At 38.2% G+C, this 20,817-nt stretch overlaps 1 protein-coding gene across 1 annotated transcript; it reads left to right on the top strand.

The window, feature by feature from the left end:
* The first annotated feature begins 1,668 nt into the window (after positions 1-1,668).
* On the top strand, positions 1,669-8,387 carry poglut3 (protein O-glucosyltransferase 3). Its single transcript, XM_059526918.1, has 8 exons — positions 1,669-2,128; positions 3,057-3,251; positions 3,464-3,747; positions 4,703-4,919; positions 5,131-5,327; positions 6,281-6,475; positions 6,561-6,665; positions 7,422-8,387. The coding sequence occupies exons 1-8, from the start codon at positions 1,906-1,908 to the stop codon at positions 7,560-7,562; spliced, it is 1,557 nt and encodes a 518-aa protein (XP_059382901.1). The 5' UTR covers positions 1,669-1,905; the 3' UTR covers positions 7,563-8,387.
* Positions 8,388-20,817: the final 12,430 nt, after the last annotated feature.

Here is a 20,817-nt window from a genome sequence, read left to right as displayed (position 1 = left end):
CGGGTGATTCTATAATTGCAGGTACATTTGGTGTCAGAAGTCATTCTTTTAAAAAAATGGTTATATTTTGAACTTTTTTTTTTTTTTTTTTAAATAACTTGTTACATATTGTTATGAATTACAAGTTTCTACAGTCAATAACAATATAATAATTTGTGTAAAAAGGGTCTTTAACAGCTCAAAATCACGATTTCTTGTCTCAATTAGTCAGTGCACTTTTTACATCTTGTATCATTGCGTAATCAAAATATTTATCTGTACTTTTCTTTTTGTAATATTTCATTCATTTTATTTATAAAAGCCCTAAATACTAATTTACTTAATTCTACAAAATTAAATTGTTTAAAAATAACTTTGTTCTTATAAAAACGTGAGTCCATAAATCTTGCGTCAACTCTGTTACCGTACCATACTTTGCCTTTACACTGGTGCAATCTTCTCCCATGACTCTGTAGGAAACAGGAAATGATGTCACTCTCCCTCACTGATAAGACCTGAAGCACTGAACAGTCTGTGTGCTCTCTCTGAGAAAATATTTTAATCTAGAAAATTCTTACACCAGGAGTTATTTTGAAGAACGTCAACGCTGTTAGCACAATTTCAAAAGGGAAACAAAATGTATTACTGATCACACATTGGATTATTTAAAGGTATTTTAATCATGATTTCATTAGTGCCATGTGCTCTTGGCATTTATGCTAGCAAGTGGAGTTTTTGGCAAAAAATAAAATAAAATTTTCAACTCTGTTACCATCACAATCTGTTACCAAAGTAGAGTAACAATGTGTCATAGTGTAGCAGAATGGACAGTGCATCGGATAATTCTGTCAACTCTGTTACTTAATTAGATTAATTATTTACTGAAAATTTAATATATTTTGCTACAGTTGTTTTACAGTGCATAATCAATAAAGACTTTATTAAAGTCTTATTTTTTGTAATGTTTGAGAACTTTTCAGCTTTGAGTTTAAAAATGCACAACTTTTCACAATTAATGAACAAAACACAGCTCAAGCAGTGCATTTCTCACACAATAACGAACTTTTCAAGAATGTGTTCAGTCCATGTCACATTTTACCTATGAACTAAACAACATTTTCTAAAACACAAATAAATAAAAGATAGGCACATGCATTTCTTTTCATTAAACACCATTAAAACAATTGCATTATATTATGAACTTACATTTATTGCTGGAAACAAAGTTTTTCGAAAATCCGAATTAATTTAACAAATTACAAATTAAAACAGTTGTTTAAAACCTTTCGAAAACAATGAAAAAAATAATAATAATACATACGCAACATGTATTTTATATGGTTGATGCCTTTTACAAACTAAGCTATAAATGTTTAAATGAACGTGTAACATAACAATTAAATACCATTAATTAAACCATCAATTAATGATGGTTCTGTAAAATTTGTGTTATTTTATTTTTATTTCTAGTCCTTGTTGTGGGTGGAGCTTGGCTTTGTGTTAATCACGCATAACTATTAAAAGGTAAGTTACAGTAATTTAAAAACAAACCTAAATTGTAAACCTGACCCAGCGTCAGTTAAAAATTAAAGGCGTCAACAGCTTCACGAACCATTGAAATGAATCGGCTCCGACTCACTGAATCGGAACAGAAGATCCGGAACTCTTGAATACTTTTTGAAACTCGCCGGATTTATTTTTGAGGCGCACCGCGGCACAAGCGCCTCACACAAAATCCACCCTAATTATTCTTAACGTGCTATTTTCTACTTTAATGCAACAAATCTCGTTCTATAACAGTCGAAAAGCAAAACACGTCTGTATTAGTTATGTCAACAAATCATTAGCAGTTGTGCAGCGAACTTTAGCTGTAGTTTAGTATTTGTTCAGTCCCCGTTGCTCTGATCGACAGGAGCTGCAGTGAAAATGGTCCCTCGTTTAAAGATCAGAAACGCTTTCTCGAATGTTGTCTTCGCCTCGCTCGTCGCTGCAGTCTGTGTAAGTGTGGGCTTTAGTGGGAGTGCAGAGATTGACGCGCGGAAATGTTTAGTTTGGGGTCCTGGACTGAGCCCAGATGCTGTACTTCCGGTCAGATACTTCTACATCCAGAGCGTGGACTCACAGGGACACAACATCAGTGCGTCTCCCGGTGAGAGAAACATGTGACAAATATACTGTGGAGCGCAATGAAATATATTGTTAATATTGAAAATATATTTAGTTTCAACTCTCAAATACAAATAATAAATAGAATATATAAATAATAAATAAAAATATATTTTAAAATGTATTTCAGGGACAAGAAAATACATTTCTAGGCTAGTTGCAAATGTGGATGGAATAGCCAAGAGATCAAATAAATAAAACTAAATAAAAAAATAATATATACATATAGTAAAACAAAATTATATATATATTATTATTATTATTATATAAAAATATATTTATATATATATATATATATATATATATATATATATATATATATATATATATATATATATATATATATTTTTTTTTTTTTTTTAATTTGGTATTATATATTTTTTTATTCAAGAAAACTGTTATATATATATATATATATATATATATATATATCCCCAAATATATATTTTTTCAATTTTAATTGAATGTTTTATATATAGATAAATAGATAGATATAGATTTAATATACATATATTAATAACTTAAATATATTTAAACAATATACTGGTAGAACATATATTTATGCAAATGTATTTTGAAGCATATATTATCTTTTATAATTTTGTCCATTTTTTATATTTTTTAAATAAATGTAAAAGTATATTTGAAAATAATAATAATAAAATAAATAATAATAAATAAATGTTGTAGAATATATATATATATATATATATATATAGTTTGTGAAAGTTTATAGCAGATTTTAGTTGCTGTTTCTTTATTCCTCTTCATGCAGTGTGTGTGTGTGTGTGTGTGTGTATGTTGTGTGTGTGTGTTGTGTGTGAGTGTGTGTGTGTGTTGTGTGTGTGTGTTGTGTGTGTGTTGTGTGTGTGTGTGTTGTGTGTGTGTGTGTGTGTGTGTGTTGGTTTCAGGTCCAGACTCGTTCAGAGTGAAGGTCTGGTCTCTGGAGAAGGAGTTTGTTCGTGTCCATGTCCCGGCTCCTTTAGATCGGGGCGACGGCTCTCTTCTGGTCAGATACAGACTCTACGGAAGCTCCTCCAAGGGTCTGAAGATTGAAGTCTTGTATCAAGACGAGCCTGTGGCACACTCTCCCTACACTCTCAAGGGTAAAGGGAGCTTTTCCTCATATCTATCCAGTTTTTTTCTAGCATTGATAGATATGGTCTGTAATATATACTCAATTTCCCTGTTTTGTCCTCACAGATGTTGTGGGATCACATAGAGTAGCTTGTGTTAACAGCAAACACACTCCTTGTGAAAAAAGGTGCACTTAATTGTATTAATGTATGTAGTGTGATTAAAGTGGTGTCTCTGTCAGGTCCGGTGTATCACGAGTCCTGTGTGTGTCCTGAGCCGGATCCGCTCGTCTGGAGGAGCGCTCTGCAGTGTCCCGAGGACGAGCCGCAGATCCAGCAGGACTTCCTGTCCTTCCCGTCCATCGACCTCCAGCGGCTCCTGCAGGAGGTTCCTGAGCGCTTCTCCAGACGAGGAGGACTGCTGCACTACAGCCTGATCCACAACCAGCTGCACCGCCGCTCGCTGGGCAAGTACACCGACTTCAAGATGTTCTCCGACGAGATGCTGCTGTCCCTCGCACGCAAGGTGAGACGAGTCCAGCTCTGTGTGTGGTTCACTAACGATGCACATCATCTCCATAATGACCAGCGCATATTACTGCCTGCTTTAAGACCTTAAATAATGGAGCAAATACTAGTAATCTGACAAGTGCAAACATTGCACGTGATTCATTTGAAGACTCTCCTCCCATAAATGTTATAAATGCATATTCAAGATTTTTTTCCGTGCTAATTCTGACTAGTATTTTAACGCCAGAAGACGGCTGTTAGTAAATCTGGCGCTTTGTCTTTCTAAACATTTTGTTTTTTTTGCTGCTGAAATTGTAATGAAACGGCACTGGTTCACTGAAGGGTGATCAATGACTGTCTGAGTCAAAGTCTGCTCCAGAGCACGGTTTGGGATCTTCTCATGCAGGTTTTTTAAACCTGTCAGTCATTCTGCCCCAAAATGTTTGGAATTGTTTACCAGAAGAAGAAGAGAAACAGGCTCCCAGCACTCATGTTTCTGAACCACGAGTTAAAACAGGTTTTTAAGGTTGCCTGTGAGTCTGAATTGAGGTTGTGTTCAGGATTTTTTTGGCAGTTTCTTACTTTAATATATATTGACCATGCAATTCCACACAATATCTGCGCCCCTTTGAAGCACTTTGAGTTGCATGTATTATTCTTTTTATTTTAAATTTTACATGTTTGAAACAACGTAAGGGTAACTGATGACAGAATTGTTTTTTTCATTTTTGAGTCATTCATTTATTCGATTCATTCAAAATTATTATTATGAAATTATACTTCCGTTGTAACAATTGTGAAAAGTAAAATGTTGCATTAACATTTTTTTTTTAATTTAGTATTTTTTTCAGAATCCAAATAAATATTTTTATTTCCAGGTTTGAGTTACGTTTTTTTCTCAGACGTTTTGGGAGTATTTCACCCGTGCATCGCTGTGGTGATTAATGTTCTGTCTGTGCCGTCTCCACCAGGTGAAGTTACCGGATGTGGAGTTTTATATTAATGTGGGAGACTGGCCGATGGAGGACAGGAAGGCGGGAGATGAACCCGGTCCGCTGCCCATCATCTCGTGGTGTGGCTCCACGGACACGCGTGACATCATCCTCCCCACGTATGACATCACACACTCGTCTCTGGAGGCCATGAGGGGCGTCACCACTGACCTGCTGTCTGTGCAGGGCAACACAGGTGCACATCCACACCCCTGCCAGAGAACTCCATGATGTGATCGTTAAACTTAAATGAATCTATCTAGTGCACTTTGAGAAAACAAAACTAAGAGCCGCAGCAGTTTAAATGTACAGTTTTTGCCTGTAAGACCTATCGTTTCATATCGTCATGTGATGATACCGATAATATCCCTAGTGTCCAGCATCAGCGTCTCTCTCTGGTTGTCCAGGTCCTGTGTGGTCAGATAAAACGGAGAAGGCGTTCTTCCGAGGCCGGGACAGTCGAGAGGAGCGTCTGCGTCTGGTCACAATGTCCAAAGATAATCCAGAGCTGCTCGATGCGGGAATAACTGCATATTTTTTCTTCAGCGACCGAGAGAAGGATCTGGGAAAAGCACCTCTGGTGGGATTCTTCGACTTCTTTAAGGTTAGTGATGAAGTGGCTGTGAAATTACCCACAAATGATCATTTAAAGCCTTTATTGTGCTGAAAGAGAAAATATAAAGTAGACAAATAGTAGCTTTAAAATAAATATTTGATTTTGAAATGTATTACACATAAATGTTTAGGCTACAATGGCCCAACATAAGCTGTGGAACATAAAAAGATAACTTAAGAAAAATCTCAGTATTTTTCTTCATACAGTGACATACAGCTTTATCAAGTCTTCAGTATCTTCTTTTATGTTGTGCAAAAGTCGTACAGGTTTAAAACGTCGTAAGGAGAACATTTTTTTGGGGGTGAACTGTACCTTTAATATTTTGTTGTTTATGAAATGATGAAATGAAAACTAAAACTAAATCTGTTTTTGAGTCATTCATTCATGTGATTCGTTCAAACAGCTGATTCATTCATCTCTTTGAATCATTGATTCACATGATTCGTTCAAAACAAGGATTCAGTCAGACACTAAACACCGGAGATGCACAACAGATTGCTTTAAAGCTTATGTTTTAATTTTGACCCATACCATGTATTGTTGTCTATCGCTACAAATATCCCTGTGCTACCGATGACTGCTTCTGTGCTGCAGGGACACATATTGTGTGTAAAATATAACACATTTAACTGAACTGTTGTATAAAATCATATTCACACTCGTGCTATTCTGGACAGAAACAGCACTCATGTGATATCACGTTTCATATGAAATAAATATGAGACAAAAACATTTTTTTTTGCCACAATATCTTGAATTTTAGTGCATAACTGCATTTATGGATGCATCACATTCTTCAACAGCCAACTGAACCCTGAAATGTAAGATGACATGCATGAAATGCAGGGCGTTAAAATATCTGAATCGTGCTATTGTTTCATAACAAATGAATGAATGTGTTAAACAGACAGCCCGAAGAATGCTCAGTTCTCGTCTTCTAGTACAAATACCAGGTGAACGTGGACGGGACGGTAGCGGCCTACAGGTTTCCGTACCTGATGCTGGGGAACAGCTTGGTCTTCAAGCAGGACTCGCCGTACTACGAGCACTTCTACACACATCTGAAAGCAGGAGTGCACTACATCCCTGTGAAGAGAGACCTGTCTGACCTCCTCCAGAAGATCCGCTGGGCTCAGGTACACACTGCTGACATCAGCGCTGTGTATTGTTCTGTGAGCACACACACACACACACACACTTCTCGTGGTTTGATATGTGCAGAAGAATGACACGCAGGTGGAGGCCATAGCGAAGAGCGGACAGTCGCTGGTCAGAGATCTGCTTCAGCCTCACAGACTCTACTGCTATTACTACAGCGTACTTCAGGTGAGAGATACTAGAGGATAACTTCGGTTCGGCACAGTCCTTGCTTTGACATCATGACCAAAAAAACTAAACATGAACTAGATTTGTATTTTTCAACCCAACTTTCGGGCTAAAAATGTAATGTACCAATGTAACCCAACAGCTGAGTTTCTCCACACTTGACCTAAAGTTGGGTTTTTAGAGGTTAAACTTAAAATATATATAATAATAGAAATATAAAACCGTAAGCACTCAACATGTATGCAAACGTAAATTGCACATAATGCAATAAGCATCTAAATCATAAAATGTGTATTGGTTGTTGAGATAAGTTTCCATGATTCATAACTTGTTTCATAACAGATTTATCTAAACATACATTAAATAATTAAGACATCACGAGCAGGTATGCGGGTAATAACAGGTCAAATATAATCAGTTTATAGGCTATTATTTCATTAATATGCAAAAAATGATTGGCATGTTACTACTACTTTACTTTGAACTACAGGGAAACAACTGTGAGATTTTCGTTTCTATATGATTCATTTTATTTGAATGTATCTTTACAATCATTTAAAAAAATATATATGCTCCTCAGAATTACCAGTAATTCCTCGCTGCTCGAAACCAGTGCAAGATTATGAGACCGACATAATACTAACAAAACCAGAAAAATTACATTTCAAAATGTTTGATTTCTAACAACCTGTTTGTTTCCTGATGAGCGCAGGGTCATAAGAGGTCAGTGGTGTGTAATTTTGTGTGTTTCTACAGACGTACGCAGCTCGTCAGAGCACACGGCCTGTGGTTCATCCCGACATGGAGCTGGTTCCTCAGCCGTCTGATCCCAGCGCTCTGTGTGACTGCCAGCGGTCTCCAGACGAGCTCAAACCCCAGCAGAAGAGCGAGCTCTGAGGACCAGTGACACCCAATCAGGATCAAGGATGAGGACCAGTGACACCCAATCAGGATCAAGGACAGGGCGGCTGAGTTCTGCTGGGAGTGATGTGTTTAACACATAATGATGTGCATTAATCCCACTGTTTTAAATGACGTTCTTTTCCTTTTTGCATCTGATTTCTGTTTGATTATGTTATTGAACCAAGTTTGTTTTTTGTTCCCCTCTTGTTTCACCTTCCTAGGATTTATTTAAGTGTAACCAGGTTGAGGATATCATGTCACATCAAATGAGTTTTAACGAATGCTTTAAATGAAGCACATGTAAGCTGAGCATTATTTGGTGCACGGGCCACACTCAAGCACAATATCACACACACAAAAAAATATAAACCATACTTCGAATCATTGGATTCTTTGAGGTCTGTGCAGCTGATGAAATGAAGCCCAAGCAGCGCTTCGATTCTGATGTTTTATGTGCTTGCCTTAAACTTAAACACATTCCATTGGTTTCATTTGTGCCTGATCAGCTCGAGCTCATGGGAAACCAGAACTACAGTATTTTACCATTTTGTATGAATTTGTGCTGTGTGAATCATGCAAAAACATGATTTTTTAGAAATAAAGCAAGATTAGACAAAATTTCACAAATTGGCCACTAGTTCACCAAAATGTGAAAAAGTTAAACTGCCATGAGATTGTGATGTCTTGCTGTATGAGACTTTTGGAAAACTCTGTGATAGATTTTGTTTTGAACCGGACATACTTTTTGTATTAATGTTTCTATGTGTGTACGCATTAAAGAAATAATTCACCCCAAAATAAAAATTTGCTGAAGATTTACTCGAGGCCATCCAAGATTAGTCCAAGAGTTTCTTCATATGAGAGAGCCTCGCTCACCACCGGATCCTCTGCAGTGAATGGGTGCCGTCAGGAGATATAATTACAAGAAATAAAGACTTGTGAGAAATACCCCCGGGTTTCACAGACAAGTCCCTGCTTAAAATGCACGTTTGAGCCGTCTCAACTGAAAACATCTTTCTTACAATATGAGTGTTGAGATACACACCTCTTAATGTTTTTTTTAAGGCATTTTTATCAAAGTTAGTCCCGGCTTTAGCTAAGCACTTGGTGAAACTGAGTCATAAACTCACAAGGGCCCTTCATGAAGGTTGTTTACTTTAGTTTGCATCGTCGCATAGAAATGGTGTTTCCTTCAGTTGTTTTACACTGAATTTATAACAGTTAAGGAGCATTGTTAGGCACAGTGCTAAGCGGCTTTGGGCTTATTGCTTTAATTTATACTTGTAAGTTGACAGCAGGTGGTGCTTTTGGAAAAGCAGAATTGAAGCCACTTATAAAGCAGCACAGTGATTATTACACAGAGACGGGCTGAAAGAAAACGCCATCAGTTCCCTTCAGAGTGTGTTGAGGTCGCTTCACACACAGAGACAGTGTCGAGCCGTCATAAGATCTGCTACAACTCATCAGGAGTGAAGCAGCTGCTTCTTCACACTGTAGTTATCCCACACACCGGCCTCTCCTGCGATCATGGGCTCACCACACACACACACACTCACAGAACACACTGATGCTGCGCAGCCACACACACACATTTGTTTTTGTGAAAAGTGTGTTCATCCCATAGGTGCTCAGATCCTCTCCCAGCAGCGCTCCCGTCTCCTTGATCTCACTCTGCAGCTTCACCAGAGTCTCTTGAGGATCATAGCTGGAGTTCTGAGCCAGAACCTTGGAGAAGCACAGAAACTGGAGTCATTCAACACGCCTCCAAACAAGAGGCGTCAACTCACATGTAGGGCCCTATGAAATCACTTTATTTCTTCCTAAATTAAATTTTTTCCCCATTTTAACTTTTATGGATTCCACTATTATTATTACATTTTAATGGTTAAATTGTCTTATTGATTAAAAAAAATGAAACCTATACAATCAGATACATTTTTAGGGACCTATGAAATGTGTTTTATTTTATTTTTATTGTTACCAAACTCTGTTTAAGTATGTCTAATTATTTGAATGCATGAAATGATTTTTACAATAGCCCTATAAATTTATAAATTTTTTTAATTATTTAATTTTACTGTTATCAGATAGAGGCATACAAATAGTATTATAATTCATCTTTTACTCAAATGAAAAACAACTTTACTGGCTAAAACCTGGCTAGAAACCTGATGATTACATTATTTTAAATGAGTCCACCCCCCAAGATTACTGTTATAAACATGAGCCGCGTCTAAAAGGCAAAGGTGGAGGTGTTGCTTCAATTTATAACAACATTTTCAGGATTTCTCAGAGGGCAGGCTTCAAGTATAACTCGTTTGAAGTAATGGTGCTTCATATAACATTATCCAGAGAAACAAATGTTAATGATAAATCCCCTGTTATGTTTGTACTGGCTACTGTATACAGGCCACCAGGGCACCATACAGACTTTATTAAAGAGTTTGGTGATTTTACATCCGAGTTAGTTCTGGCTGCAGATAAAGTTTTAATAGTTGGTGATTTTAATATCCATGTTGATAATGAAAACGATGCATTGGGATCAGCATTTATAGACATTCTGAACTCTATTGGGGTTAGACAACACGTTTCAGGACCTACTCATTGTCGAAATCATACTCTAGATTTAATACTGTCACATGGAATTGATGTTGATGGTGTTGAAATTATTCAGCCAAGTGATGATATCTCAGATCATTATTTAGTTCTTTGCAAAATTCATATAGCCAAAATTGTAAATTCTACTTCTTGTTACAAGTATGGAAGAACCATCACTTCTACCACAAAAGACTGCTTTTTAAGTTATCTTCCTGATGTATCCAAATTCCTTAGTATATCCAAAACCTCAGAACAACTTGATGATGTAACAGAAACTATGGACTCTCTTTTCTAGCACTTTAAATAAAGTTGCTCCTTTACGCTTAAGGAAGGTTAAGGAAAACAGTTTGACACCATGGTATAATGAGCATACTCGCACCCTAAAGAGAGCAGCCCGAAAAATGGTGCGCAGCTGGAGGAAAACAAAACTAGAGGTATTTCGTATTGCTTGGCGGGAGAGTAACCTATCCTACGGAAAAGCATTAAAAACTGCTAGATCCGATTACTTTTCTTCTCTTTTAGAAGAAAACAAACATAACCCCAGGTATTTATTCAATACAGTGGCTAAATTAATGAAAAAAAAAGCCTCAACAAGTGTTGACATTTCCCAACACCACAGCAGTAATGACTTTATGAACTACTTTACTTCTAAAATCGATACTATTAGAGATAAAATTGCAACCATTCAGCCGTCAGCTACAGTATCACATCAGACAGTGCACTATAGACGCCCTGAGGAACAGTTCCACTTATTCTCTACCATAGGAGAGGAAGAATTGTATAAACTTGTTAAATCATCTAAAAACAACAACATGTATGTTAGACCCTATACCATCTAAGCTCCTGAAAGAGGTGCTTCCAGAAGTCATAGATCCTCTTCTGACTATTAATTCCTCATTATCATTAGGATATGTCCCCTAAACCTTCAAACTGGCTGTTATTAAGCCTTTCATCAAAAAACCACAACTTGACCCCAAAGAACTAGTTAATTATAGACCAATCTCGAATCTCCCTTTTCTGTCCAAGATACTAGAAAAGGTGGTATCCTCACAATTATGTTCCTTCTTAGAGAAAAATGGTATATGTGAGGATTTCCAGTCAGGATTTAGACCGTATCATGAAAATGTATCATATCAATCACAAGTGCAGTATGGAGTACCTCAAGGCTCAGTACTAGGGCCGGTACTCTTCATGCTTTATATGTTACCCTTGGGAGATATCATCAGGAAACATGGTTTTAGCTTTCACTGTTATGCTGATGATACTCAGCTCTATATTTCTTCGCAGCCCGGTGAAACACACCAATTTGAAAAACTAATGGATTGCATAGTCGATATAAAAAACTGGATGACGAGTAATTTCTTACTGCTAAATTCTGAAAAAACAGAGGTTTTAATTATAGAACCTAAAAACTCTTTTTGTAATAACCTAGAACACTGTCTTAGACTTGATGGTTGCTCTGTCAATTCTTCGTCATCAGTTAGGAAACTAGGTGTGCTATTTGATCGCAATCTTTCCTTAGAAAGCCACATTTCTAGCATTTGTAAAACTGCATTTTTCCATCTCAAAAATATATCTAAATTACGGCCTATGCTCTCAATGTCAAATTCAGAAATGTTAATCCATGCATTTATTACCTCAAGGTTAGATTATTGTAATGCTTTATTGGGTGGTTGTTCTGCACGCTTAGTAAACAAACTACAGCTAGTCCAAAATGCAGCAGCAAGAGTTCTTACTAGAACCAGGAAGTATGACCATATTAGCCCAGTCCTGTCAACACTGCACTGGCTCCCTATCAAGCATCGCATAGATTTTAAAATATTGCTTATTTCTTATAAAGCCCTGAATGTTTTAGCACCTCAGTATTTGAATGAGCTCCTTTTACATTATAATCCTATACGTCCGCTATGTTCTCAAAACTCAGGCAATTTGATAATACCTAGAATATCAAAATCAACTGCAGGCGGCAGATCCTTTTCCTATTTGGCGCCTAAACTCTGGAATAACCTACCTAACATTGTTCGGGAGGCAGACACACTCTTGCAGTTTAAATCTAGATTAAAGACCCATCTCTTTAACCTGGCATACACATAACATACTAATATGCTTTTATTATCCAAATCCGTTAAAGGATTTTTAGGCTGCATTAATTAGGTAAACCGGAACCGGAAACACTTCCCATAACACCCGATGTACTTGCTACATCATTAGAAGAATGGCATCTACGCTAATATTTGTCTGTTTCTCTCTTGTTCCGAGGTCACCGTAGCCACCAGATCCAGTCTGTGTCCAGATCAGAGGGTCACTGCAGTCACCCGGATCCAGTACGTATCCAGACCAGATGGTGGATCAGCAGCTAGAAAGGACCTCTACATCCCTGAAAGACAGCGGAGACCAGGACAACTAGAGCCCCAGATACAGATCCCCTGTAAAGACCTTGTTTCAGAGGAGCACCAGGACAAGACCACAGGAAACAGATGATTCTTCTGCACAATCTGACTTTGCTGCAGCTTGGAATTGAACTACTGGTTTCGTCTGGTCAGAGGAGAACTGGCCCCCCAACTGAGCCTGGTTTCTCCCAAGGTTTTTTTCTCCATTCTGTCACCGATGGAGTTTCGGTTCCTTGCCGCTGTCGCCTCTGGCTTGCTTAGTTGGGGTCACTTCATTTACAGCGATATCGTTGACTTGCAAATAAATGCACAGACACTATTTAACTGAACAGAGATGACATCACTGAATTCAATGATTGACTGCCTTTAACTATCATTTTTCATTATTGACACACTGTTTTCCTAATGAATGTTGTTCAGTTGCTTTGACGCAATGTATTTTGTTTAAAGTGCTATATAAATAAAGGTGACTTGACTTGACTTTATTTAGGGCAAACTGTTTTAATACTATTAAATCCATGTCTTCAAAAGCATGTCTTGTATGAATTATACACAGTTATTCTGTCGTTCATGTACGGAGTCTGATAGCCTGTAATTAAAGCTGCTAATGTTGAATGCATGAAACATTACTGAAGTGCATCATCCAGATATTTAAAGTGCACTAAGCTATTTATTTTCAAACAAAACTTTTTCTTTTAATTGAACTTAAATCATGGCCTATATATTAACTGATCTGTTATTATTGTTCAGTAACACTTACCAGGTTCCATTAACATTAGTAAACTACATTAATAGAAATAACAATGAGTGCATTCAGTTCCAATACTGGCCCAAAATCCATGTTTTTAGAATGGTAAAAGCTTTTTTTACTGAAGTCAATCTGTTGTATTGAGTCACATTTATCATACAACACAGATAAAAGCATATATAATAATTAAGCAGTATGTAAAAACTGTTTCTATTGCTCATGAAAACGGTTCTAAAACGTCTGTGTATTTTTACAAATATTGCATTTAATTCACTGATTCATCCCGCCTTTCATGTGTCCAAAATTAAACCTGTGTTTTATTCACAAATTCACCCGCTCACCCCGGTTACCCTACAACCGCGACTCGATAGATGGGGAACCCACCTATTCGGTCAATCGTATTCTGGACTCGAGATGGAGGGGACGAGGATTCCAGTACTTGGTGGACTGGGGGGGTTATGGTCCGGAGGAGAGGAGTTGGGTACCTGCTGGGGACATACTGGATCACTCCCTTATTGATGATTACAATCGACAGGTAGGGTTGGTAAACCGTGGCCTCGGGCTTTGCACTATGTGGGTGGAGTTTGTGTGTGTCTCACGTCAGCACTGATTGTTTCATGTGGGCGTCTCCGTTAATTGTTCATCTGCACCGGTAATGAGCTGCTACTCATTACCCGATTCCTACTTATTGCCCTGTCTTTCGTCTTGTGTTTGTCACAGGGTTGTTTGCAGTCCCTGTGTTTATGCCTGGTCTCTCGTTCATGTTCTCTGTGTTCTTCTCGTCGTTGGATCATCTTTGTCTTCGGAACCCCATCCACTTCTCACCTTCCACGGGTATCACCCTTCACCTCCACGGCTCGCTCATCTCAGTTCCTGTGTCATGCTCTCCTGCTACCTCTCCTCACCGCCACTTTCTGGATCACCATTGGACATTGTCACTCCCCGGATCACTATCAGACTTCGCCGCACCTAGAATCATCCTGTTTCATGTTACTTGTTTATTTGACTGCTTCATTAAATCCCATTGACTTGCACTTGCTTCCTCCCCTTCTTCCGCCGTTACACAGCGTCACAGAACGAGGGTTGCCGCACTTCTCGATGAACATGTATTTCTCCTCTTCCAACTGCAAAAAACCATATAAATGACGATGAGCTATCATTCAGATAGTTCTGAGAGTTTAGAATAAAAGCCCAATGCTCACCAGTGTGTGTTCGTACACGAGACCGCCGTGACCCAGACACTCCAGCATCAGGCCGTCCACAGAGTTCATCGCTGCACCACCGCAGGCCAGAGTCAGCCTTATGGGAACACAACACATTTACAAGAGCAAGGGGAAAGTGGACACTTTGTTTTCATCAAACAGAATATAAATCAAGACTATGTTACTGAATGAAATGACAGTCCAGGAAGCGGTTAAGGACTGTGAATCTTTGGGGATGTTAATGGACTCAATCTACTATGAAACTTACATTCAGTTGTTAATAAAAAAAGAAAAGAAAATCCATGAAGGTAGAATAAAAATAGTTTTGTTCAAAAGCAGAGGCTCTGTTCTTTTGACATATTGCATGTTCAGATAATCATACAATAAAATATTCTGGAGGCCATAAAATGTTTAAGAAAATTATTACATTCTGGCTTATTTAAAAAAAAAATTCTGCTGGAGAATTGGAAATTTGTAACTGTGTTCTTACAATTATTTCATAATAAAACGTAAACATATTAAAACACAGTGCTGGCCTGTCCAACAGGCGATTCAGGCGGTCGCCTGGGGCCCCTCTTTGATTTGAGGGCCCCGTAAATGATGTCATGCATTTTTAATTGTTTCATTTTTTTCAAATGTCCACATGTAGTATGAGTGGTCATGTGTCAATTAAAATGTTTTTGTAATGCACAGACCCCATTTAAACACGATACAATTCACAATGACGGTGAGCAAAATACAAAACATTTTATTAAAAGAATATCTCTGAATAATTCATACATGACAAATAGCTGAAAACGATAATAATAAAAATAATAAAAAACTGTCTAAATAAAAGCGGAAAAAAGATTAGAAACATACACAGCAGCACCACACTCTATTTCCACTTAGCCACATATCTCTGTAAACTCCTTTCGATATATACTCGAGAAAGTGTCTTGAATAAGTCTAAAGTTATATAACGACATAACTCTGGTTGCTATTTTTGATCGACGTATTTCTAATTTATGCAATGCACATTGATGCTATTTTAATTTGAAATTAAATGGCATCCAAACGTCCAAAATATCTTTCCGGAGCCGAAAAAAGAAAGAAGAGAAAAGCAGATGGAGAAAAGCAGGCTAAAAGTAAAGGTATGTTTCGCTAAACATAATACATTATTTATTAGTGTAGTATTAATACTTGATTTAATAAATGTGATGATGCCCATGATCACAGACATACTTGTGTGATATGTGAGAGAAAATTAGGCCACATTCAGCATGTTTCATTAAATAATCAATTGATTATCCATCCCACTAATTCATGCTAAAAAAAGGTCTCCTCCTCTTTCCAAATTTTAATCTGACTAAATATTTTTACACATGTAGCCTATTACATGTTGAGTTTGTCACAGGTAATAAAAATGTATACACTTAAATATTGAAATTGTATTTTATGTGGTCTTCTCACTGTTTTTACACCAGTGGGCTCAATTTTTTTTATCTCGTCTAGGGCCCCACAACCCTTCGGGCCGGCACTGTTTAAACACTAACTTGACAAGAATTGGATTGGTGTATATATTGTCATGGAACGCTCGACAACGCCTCCTCCTGGTTTCACCAGATCCCTCTCTCCTGCGTAGGACTGCTTTTCCCATTATCCGCCTCTGCTCATTATCTCCTGATTAATCTCCTTATCATTGCATTATTATCACCTGTGTACCCTCAGCTCCCCTTTATCTGGACTGCTCTGCTCATTGTTCATTTGTAAAGTCTTGATTTACCCAAACGCTGTCTCTAGCTTGTCTCTTGTGTTTGCTCTTGTGATTTTGACTTGTGCCACATTTACACATAGCCGGGTATTTAGAGAAACGATTATTCCCCCCCCTCCGTTTTCAAAAATAACATCGTGCACACAACATCGTTTTCAAAAAAGTTGTCGTTTACATCAACCCGCATAAATACGCCGTCGAGCACCATCATAACTATGCCAAACCTATGGGCGGCAGTGTAGGGAGAAGGATAAAGCCATGCAAGCCAATCAGAATCCTCAAAATCGAGCAACTTCCTGTTCCTTTCAAAACAACACAGACATGGCGCGAGGTTCGTTTGTGCAAACAGACCAAAAGTGTTTGCACAAACGTAAAAATGAGTACCACCTTAACAGCATCCATGATCAAACAGTAACGTTACCCAAACAAACTCTAAACATAGGGCGCTCACATGACGTTAAGCATTTTCTGGCGCATAATGTGATGTTTGAGAACCTAAAACCCGTTTCTCCCAGTTGACACGGCAACACATAACCGGAGTTTTCAGAAATCTCCACTTTGGCCGGAGTTTTTAGAAATAATCGTTTTCAGGGATAAAAACGGCGTTTTCGTGTAAATGACAGGCCAAAACGCAGGGAAATATCTGCGTTTTCCCATCGTGTAAACGGGGCCTTGGACTCTGATCTCGTTTTTGAACCTAAGCTGCCAGCCCTTACCCAGGCCTGTTTGACTTACGATTCTTGGACTCCCCTTACCTGTGTGCTGCTTTGAGTTATTTATACTGGCCTTGCCTAGTGTTCTTGAGTTCTATGACTGTCTATCTCTGCTGGCTTACCTGTGTTAATAAAATACTGCAGATGGATCCGACCGCCTCAGCCTCTTCGTCACACACACACACACACACACACACACATATATATATATATATATATATATTTTTTTTTTTTTTTTTTTGATCAGTAAAATGCATTGCTAAGAACTTCATTTCAACAACTTTAAAGGTGATTTTCTCAATATTTAGATTTTTTGCTCCTTCAGATTCCAGATTTTCAAATAGTTTTATCTCAGACAAATATCGTCCTCATAACAACCCATACATCAATGGAAATATTATTTATTCAGCTTTCAGATGTGAAATCTACACCTATGACTGGTTTCGTGGTCCAGGGTCACATATTAAATCCATGCCTAAGTTATGCAGACCCTGGCAGTGGCAATACAATGGAAGTCAAAATGAAACAAAACAGTTTAGTCACCAAAATTCATAATATCTTCAATTAGGTCCCACAGAACAACAAAATTAACCAGTTATAAACTGCATTTCAAGTTTTCCAACTTAAAAAATAAAAATAACTTGTCCGGTTCTGAAACAACTACAAATGGCTTGGTTCTGGTTTTCTATTATGTTCTGAAAAAAATTTTCATTCTTTGAACCATTCTAAACTCCTGATTTAAAGATTATAAGCAACTCTTGCCGTCATTGAAATGCAAAATGTCATCAAACAAAAAAAAAGACAAAACATCTTTCTCAAGACTTGGAACTGCTCGGTTCTAGTGTTGTCAAAAGTGCTGCCTACAAACAGACAGAAACATGAGATTAACATGGTTTGTGAGATTCTGGAGAAACTCACACAACTCATGCAAGTCATAGCCCCACTGCAATCTGGGCTTAATGCCACAATTTTACAAATAAATGCACTAAATGCACCAACATGAAGCCCAGCTCTAACCATCTCATGCAGCAGAACATTCCCATCTTTGGTGAGCTTGATGTCTCCTGCGCCAGACACAAGCCTGAGAGAGGAACACAACACAACAAAGTATTACTGATCTGTCCACATACTGCTGAACATCACTGAAGAACTACGTCACACAGCTTAAAAGTTCATGTTAAAAAGGTCCACACAAAAAGGAAGAAGTGCCAACTCTGTCTAAGAGTTATGCACAGAAAAGCACAAATCATAAATGTTCTGTTCTGGGTTACACTTGCCATTTTCACATTCAATGCAAGAAATGTAAAAAATACTTTACAGTAGTTATATTATTATTTATTTTACAAATATTTTTACATTTGCTCCAAAACACTACAGTCGTGGCCAAAAGTTTTGAGAATTACATAAATATTGAAAATTGGAAAAGTTGCTGCTTAAGTTTTTATAATAGCAATTTGCATATACTCCAGAATGTTATGAAGAGTGATCAGATGAATTGCATAGTCCTTCGTTGCCATGAAAATTAACTTAATCCCAAAAAACCCTTTCCACTGCATTTCATTGCTGTCATTAAAGGACCTGCTGAGATCATTTCAGTAATCGTCTTGTTTCCTTAGATGAGAATGTTGACGAGCACAAGGCTGGAGATCATTATGTCAGGCTGATTGGGTTAGAATGGCAGACTTGACATGTCAGTCGTGGCCTAATGGTTAGAGAGTCGGACTTGCAATCGAAAGGTTGTGAGTTCGAATCTCGGGCTGACAGGAGTTGTAGGTGGGGGAGTGCATGTTCACCTTCAATACCACGACTGAGGTGCCCTTGAGCAAGGCACTGAACCCCCAACTGCGGGATCGGAGTGCCACCAGTGCAGAGCTTGCTCAGGAATGGCAGCAGGCAGGTGTGAGCGCATCTGCACGCACAGTGAGACCAAGACTTTTGGAAGATGGCCTGGTGTCAAGAAGGGCAGCAAAGAAGCCACTTCTCGATCACTTCTTGATCTTCTGCAGAAAGTATAGTGAATGGACTGCTGAGGACTGGGGCAAAGTCATATTCTCAGATGAAGCCCCTTTCCGATTGTTTGGGGCATCTGGAAAAAGGCTTGTCCGGAGAAGAAAAGGTGAGCGCTACCATCAGTCCTGTGTCATGCCAACAGTAAAGCATCCTGACACCATTCATGTGTGGGGTTGCTTCTCATCCAAGGGAGTGGGCTCACTCACAAATCTGCCCAAAAACACAGCCATGAATAAAGAATGGTACCAAAACACCCTCCAACAGCAACTTCTTCCAACAATCCAACAACAGTTTGGTGAAGAACAATGCATTTTCCAGCACGATGGAGCACCGGGCCATAAGGCAAAAGTGATAACTAAGTGGCTAAGAATGTTGAAATTTTGGGTCCATGGCCTTGAAACTCCCCAGATCTTAATCCCATTGAGAACTTGTGGTCAATCCTCAAGAGGCGGGTGGACAAACAAAAACCCACTAATTCTGACAAACTCCAAGAAGTGATTATGAAAGAATGGGTTGCTATCAGTCAGGATTTGGCCCAGAAGTTGATTGAGAGCATGCCCAGTCGAATTGCAGAGGTCCTGAAAAAGAAGGGCCAACACTGCAAATACTGACTCTTTGCATAAATGTCATGTAATTGTCGATAAAAGCCTTTGAAACGTATGAAGTGCTTGTAATTATATTTCAGTACATCGCAGAAACAACTGAAACAAAGATCTAAAAGCAGTTTAGCAGCAAGCTTTTTGAAAACTAATATTTATGTAATTCTCAAAACTTTTGGCCACGATTTATATTTATTTGCTATATTAGTAGTGCCACGTTTGCATGTTAGGCTATTTTCATGAAAAAAAAAACTATTTGTAAAATACAATAAATACAATTTCAATCAGAAAACAAAGAAACAATACTTTGTACTCTTGATATATTAAAACATTGTGTATTAACAATTGTTTTATTGACTGCGTTAATAAGAAACCTATTTATTTATTTATTGCCACTCTTAGTTGCTCTTAGTTCCGGCTTTGCTACCGTTCGGACGTTCTAGCTTACTGCTCTGCGCTTTGCTTCTTATTTCTGTACTTTTCTCAGATTTTTCTAAGATTTTTACTTCAGCAGATCAGCACAGTGCTCAAACAACAGATTTTTGGCACAAACACTAAAACTAAAAACATTGGGACTGGAATAATACTACAAAAAGAAGACTTTTTCTCCCACTTCTAACAGCTTACATTCCAGAGAGGGGAAAACAACTGCCTACATTCAAGCAGAAGAGAGAGAGAATGCCTCCTGTTGGGTCTACTTGTTGCATGAACTGCTGCAAACTTCTACAAAGGATTGTGATTCTTGAATCAAAGACTTCCAAAACAGACAGAACACTCAGCATACAGCCGGTGAGTCCCATGAATCTTCTGAATCTCAACAGTTTATACCAAGTGTAGAGGAACAAGCCAAAACTGATCGCCACACTTATCGATGGCACACACAGGGAGCGAGAGCCAAAGGAACACGAGACATCAGATTGTCACGAGTTTCTCGTACTGCTGCCATAGCTTCCTCTACCCCAGATTCAACTATGACAAGGCTTGTAAATACTGCTATTCGATCCACCCCCTATACATCTTGAGAACAGATTTCAAGCATTTATGAATGTGGGTGAGGAACCCCCAAATTTGATTAAACATGGATTGGATCAGCCAGCAGCTAACACCACTACTAACAGGCGCTCAAGGACGAGCAGACAGCGGCATTCAGCTCAGAGCGCAGCCGAGCCAAGGACTCTGATAGTGGGTGACTCTGTTATCAGAAACATCCGTAGCAGGACTACAACAACATGCTGC

This window comes from Carassius carassius, chromosome 36 (genome assembly GCF_963082965.1).
Source record: "Carassius carassius chromosome 36, fCarCar2.1, whole genome shotgun sequence".
In the NCBI taxonomy this organism is placed as follows: Eukaryota; Metazoa; Chordata; class Actinopteri; order Cypriniformes; family Cyprinidae; genus Carassius; species Carassius carassius.
This window is presented reverse-complemented; position numbering and strand designations above follow the sequence as displayed.